Source organism: Paramisgurnus dabryanus, chromosome 12 (assembly GCF_030506205.2).
Source record: "Paramisgurnus dabryanus chromosome 12, PD_genome_1.1, whole genome shotgun sequence".
Classification (NCBI taxonomy): domain Eukaryota; kingdom Metazoa; phylum Chordata; class Actinopteri; order Cypriniformes; family Cobitidae; genus Paramisgurnus; species Paramisgurnus dabryanus.
The window spans coordinates 9,638,406-9,644,106 of record NC_133348.1 but is presented as its reverse complement, the minus strand read 5'-3'; the positions used below and the strand labels follow the sequence as shown (position 1 = coordinate 9,644,106).

At 34.8% G+C, this 5,701-nt stretch overlaps 1 protein-coding gene across 1 annotated transcript; it reads left to right on the top strand.

Moving 5' to 3' along the window:
* On the top strand, positions 1 to 2,825 carry pax1b (paired box 1b). Its single transcript, XM_065255799.1, has 5 exons — positions 1 to 10; positions 847 to 1,446; positions 1,783 to 1,901; positions 2,354 to 2,549; positions 2,740 to 2,825. The coding sequence occupies exons 1-5, from the start codon at positions 1 to 3 to the stop codon at positions 2,823 to 2,825; spliced, it is 1,011 nt and encodes a 336-aa protein (XP_065111871.1).
* Positions 2,826 to 5,701: the final 2,876 nt, after the last annotated feature.

Here is a 5,701-nt window from a genome sequence, read left to right as displayed (position 1 = left end):
ATGCAAATGGGTGAGTATAGCCTACCTCTTGTTTACCATGAGGATTAGAAAAATGAATAATACAATGCTCCAGATGAACGAATGAATTAACTGTGCTTATGACCACTAAACATAATAAAAATAACAATAAAGCAGCAGTAATATCTTTAGTTTAAGTCTTCGGTTTGTTCTGTTTTACACTGTAAATAAATAAAAAAATGCAGCATGAAGTTAAAACAACTCTTTAACTTTTTTTTTAAAGTCAGTTCAACCTACTATTTAAAGTTTTGACCTGTGATAAGTTGACATAACTTATAAAAACAAGTTATATTGGTTGAACTTATATTTTTATGTTACGTGTGACTTATTTTGTTGATTTGATAAAAATGCTGCATTTTTTACAATGAAAGCTGCAGAAAATGCAGAAACAGCTTTTAATAATAATTGAATATGCAGTATAGCTACCTGCCTTTGCTCTCTATTGGCTTTTAAAACTGCAATGTTCACTATAGGGGTTTCAAATAAAACCAGCAAGGGCTTTTCTTTAAGCCACATTAAAACCATCAAAAACTGTATTGATTCTTTCTTTTTTTTAATACAATTTCGTATTTTCGTACTTACATAGAAATAGTGTGCCGATGTGACAAATGTTATAACAACATATGATAACTATATCTAGACTGTTTAAGATCAACAATAGCCCACAGGAATCTCTTGATAAAAAATGCTTTTTGCTGAACTTTAGATGTTGATGTGTAAATCTCTTATTAGGCTATTAACAAAAGCAATGTCACAATATACATAATTTTGGCTACTGTAACTATAGAGTAAATATCTGAACTGAATATACAAAGTTTATTTTTGCAGATCAAACATACGGAGAAGTGAATCAGCTCGGTGGTGTTTTTGTGAACGGTCGGCCTCTGCCCAACGCGATTCGGATCCGGATTGTTGAACTGGCGCAACTGGGAATCAGGCCGTGTGATATCAGTCGCCAACTGCGGGTCTCCCATGGCTGTGTGAGCAAAATCCTGGCCAGATACAACGAAACGGGATCCATTTTACCCGGAGCCATCGGCGGGAGTAAACCCCGAGTCACGACTCCAAACGTAGTGAATAGTATAAGGGATTATAAACAGGGCGATCCGGGAATATTTGCTTGGGAAATCCGCGACAGGCTCCTCGCAGACGGAGTTTGCGACAAATATAATGTGCCATCTGTGAGCTCCATCAGTCGCATTTTAAGAAACAAGATTGGGAATATGTCTCAACCGAGCCAGTATGACAGCAAACCGTCTCCACCTCAGATCTCCTATAATCCCGTCTATCCATATTCTTACCCGAACACCATGTCTCCGACCGGGTCCAAACTGGGAAGTCCACCTGCTGTCAGTCTGTCCCGGGCCTGGCCCTCTGTCCACACCGTCAGCAACATATTAGGAATACGGGCTTTTATGGACCCTGCAGGTATGATCACAGTAGATTCACTTTGTTCTTGCACAAATGTAGACATTTGAGAATTTACTGCTTAATTCTATTTATTATCATAATAATAAATGATTCATTTTTTTAACTTTATGCCATATATAATTTTTACTGAACGGTCGCATTCGATTGTTCTCCATATTCTGGTGAAGAGACATTGAGGAAGTTATATGGAGATAAACATTTGAAGTACATATTCGACTGGATTACATTAATGTTACATTAACCGTTGAGTATTTCACTGTACGATGTGAATTTGTTCGCTGGAGTTTTAGTCCATCTAAAAACTTAAACATAGCCTATATGATTTTGTTACAGCCATTGCTGGAACCGAGAGTTATCAGGCGAAAATGGAGGACTGGAGCGGAGTTAACAGGCCTTCATTCCCCTCCGTTCATGGAGTCGATAAAACAGACACTGACATTAAATACAACCAGGTGAAATGAATTATCTCACCTTTTTCCGTTTTTCTAAATACGTTTTTCTTAATTAATAATCAATTAATTACTTTATTTATTTAACTATGCAAGCCTTGAAAATAGTTTTTTATTTATTTCAGACGTAATTTATTATTATTATTGTTTTATTAATTTCTCTCTTTTTAATTACATTTACTCTGTGCGTTTATCAAACGCTTTAATCCAAAGCAATTTAAACTGCTGAATTTAAACTATGTTGTTGTGTTAAATTGAATCGAACCCACAACCTTTTGCAGAGCTATAACGCAATGATCTACTGCTATAGTGACTTTACAAGTACTTTGGTTGCATTATATTCTTTATTTTATTTTTTTTACATTGTTTAGTTGTAGTGCAAAAATTAATCTTTAATGTTTTTATAACTGTAGTGCAAAAGAAACACAAAGTAAAATTATATATTTTATTTTTAGGCTTCATCTAATTTATCCGGATATGTTCCCGCGTGTGCTTACTCCGCCACTAATCAATACGGCGTTTACGGTGCGGGAAATTACGGGCATCACTGGCAGTCTCAGAGCGCGAGCCTGACCCATCCAAACACCGGAACCATGATACAGAGCCCGAACCTGCACACAGCTTTAACCTTCAAACACTCGACCCGAAACGGTAACATAACACACAACTGTAAACAAAAAAATAAAAATTTCTAAAGGTAAATTTGTTTTTAAATAAGCTTACACAAAAGAAAACATTATTATAGATCACACTGAGATAATTATCTTTCAAAAACTGCTGAAAGACCCCATTACGACTTATTTGCTCCATAAACACTCCTGTATTTTGACTCTAGTTGCAGACAGAAAGAGTCCGCTGGGCAAACATCAGCACGAGGCGCCGAGCAGTGTTCACGGCCTCGCGCTTCCCGCATCAGAGTCGCATTAACACCGAGACCAGCAAAGAAATCAATCCCCCCATCCATCTGTGATGCATGTTCAGTCTGTAAGTTATAGAAAAATATATCACGAATACACCAATAGGAAAAACTGGGATAAAAGCTGTGGATATCACAGAGTATTTCTGCAATATTTGCAGTAGATTTTATGTTTTTTAGCTGAATAAATGTAGTGACAGACTTGTTAATGGGTTTTCTCTGGGTTATTTTTCTGTTAATAATGCAACATTGTTAATGAAATGAAATTTTTGTCTGTACACGTATCTATTTTTATAATTTCATTTTTGCGTAATAAAGGCATGTGGAAATTAAAAGGGACTTTTTTCGTAACAATATTTCTAAAGTTTACAGAGAGATTAAACAGGAGAAAATTGTTTACATGAAGATTTGCGCTGTCATGCCCACATGCCAACATGTTTACTAAACTACAATCTTAAATAACTTAACCTTAAGACCTTAAATACAGTCTCATTAAAAGCCGAAACAAAGAAAATAAATAAGAACAAATGATAAATAATCGAACAAACTGAAATAACAAACGAATTCACATTGACAACCGTCAAAATTATCTCGTAAGCTGTTTTTTTTTAATTCTAGCCCGTAAGGAATAGTTTATAATTCAAAGTTTAGAAAGATGAAAATATACTTCTTAATATTTTTTATAGATTTAATCTGTGCTTAATTCATAATATTATTATTGACAATTAATTTCCCTTTTTGTGGATTTTATTTATAGTTTAATAGTTTCGCTTTCGTTTAATTTCTCGTTAATTATCCTGCACCATTATATTATATTATATACCAAATCATATTGTTCATTAAGATTCTTAACACATTTGAAAATAATACTAATTATTTTCTTTTCATCTTTTCAAAAGCAAAAACGCCATAAGTTAGCAGCATTAATTTCGGCACTTTATTCTATTTTATTCTTAATGTTAATTCTAAAGCCATGTAAGGGCTTTAATAATGTGGGTTTACTTTTGGACACATTAGATATACATCAGTTCAGGGATAGTTAAATCATTCACCTTACAGAGGGAACTGATTAAAGTGAACTCAATATAGCTTGAAGATGTTTCTTAGTGAGTAAAACTCATTGTAAAAAAACGAACAAACCCCTGCATGTCCATGTGCCCTATAGTGCAGCTCTTGTCTAAAAGTTATCTAGATATCTTGTAAATGTAATGTTAGGTTCAGTTTAGATGAAGGCTGTGTACTAATAGGTTACACGTCATCTGAACATATGTGGGCATCCCATGAAATGCTGGTGAATATTATAAGAGGAAATATCAAATAAAACCCGGCACACCCTGAAAACAATTTTCTTGGGGAAGAAGTTGTTTGATTCATTATAAGTGCAGACAAATGTACCGGTTCTCCTCTCCTGCCTCTGTGTGTTTGTTTGTAGATGAGAGAAACATTGCTTCTTATCTGCCCTGCCTAGCACTTCTATACTCTTCTGTCTTATTTACTCAGAGCTCATCTATGTGTTAGCCCGGGCATGTTCAGTAATGTGAGATGTTACATGGTCCAGTTGCAAGCGGCTCTGTGTGAATGAGATAAATGTGCTGAGATAAATTCAGACCTAAGCCATCAATAATACACAACTCATTCACCTGTCACATCAAAGTCCTCCTCATTCTGATGAACTCAAATGTGAACCGGATCCATTTACACCACATTGTAAACATGCATTTGTTCAATTATTTATAAGTGAGTTTTAGAAAATATATAACAAAAGTCATGATGTAAAATGTGTACTAATCACATTAAAGCCAGTTTGTGGCTGACCATAAATGTTTTTAAAAGCTCATAACATATTTGAAGCAAATTCAGATCATGCTGGAATAACAGAATCATGAGGTTTGATGAAGTGCATGCTGTTCTTAAAATAAAAGAATTGAATATTCAGTCATTCTAATCTGAGGCGTACATTTACATTATAACAATTTAATTGAGCACTTTAATTGTTATTGCAAAATTAAAACATTTACCACCACCATATATATAGTTTAAAAAGCATTATAAGTTTAAAATAATTATTCAGTTGTTGTTTTGTTGTTGCTTTTAAGGGTAAAAAGAAATACATCAAATTTGTAAAGAGTTTAAAGGTGACATAGAATGATTGAACGGAGTATTTATCCTTGTTCTGTAAGTGACATGTAGACAAAAATGTTTTTGTTTGGGTCTGTAATGCCTTAGAAGCTTCCTAAAAACCTCTCTCAGATAGCTCTATTAGGGTGGGGGATTTTAAACAAGTGGTTTTGCAACTATTTGGCTCCCCCTACTGGCTTAACTTGCAGTCTCATTACTGATTGGCTGACTTTGCTGCCACTCAAAAAATGTAGCCAATTATTTTAAAGTGGAGGGGCAGTTAGATGCCTGTGATGTCATAAGCATCAGTTTTTCAGATTGGGCCGTTTTCTGGCTGACATTTCTAAAAGAGGAATTTCTATGAGACTGAGATGTTTAGCATGTCTAGAACTTTTTGTATGTTTGTGAATGTGGGTAGACTACCATTATTCAACAAAGACAAGATAAAAATGGTTTTTCATTCTCTGTCCCCTTTAATCCATCTTTAAACCTCTGGTTCATCAGTAATGCTGGAACACATAAAGAGAGAGAGAGAGAGAGAGAGAGAGAGAGAGAGAGAGAGAGAGAGAGAGAGAGAGAGAGAGAGAGAGAGAGAGAGAGATTTGTCAAGGTTAATTATGGACTATTATGGTACATGCTTTGGTTTATAGAAACAATTTGGACTTTTGTTAGTTATGATTATTTTCCACACCTTGGAACATCACTAATTTCATCCAAGTCAAACAGAATTAGAGGCGGATCACGGCTCTCTTTCAGACTTCAGGCTTTA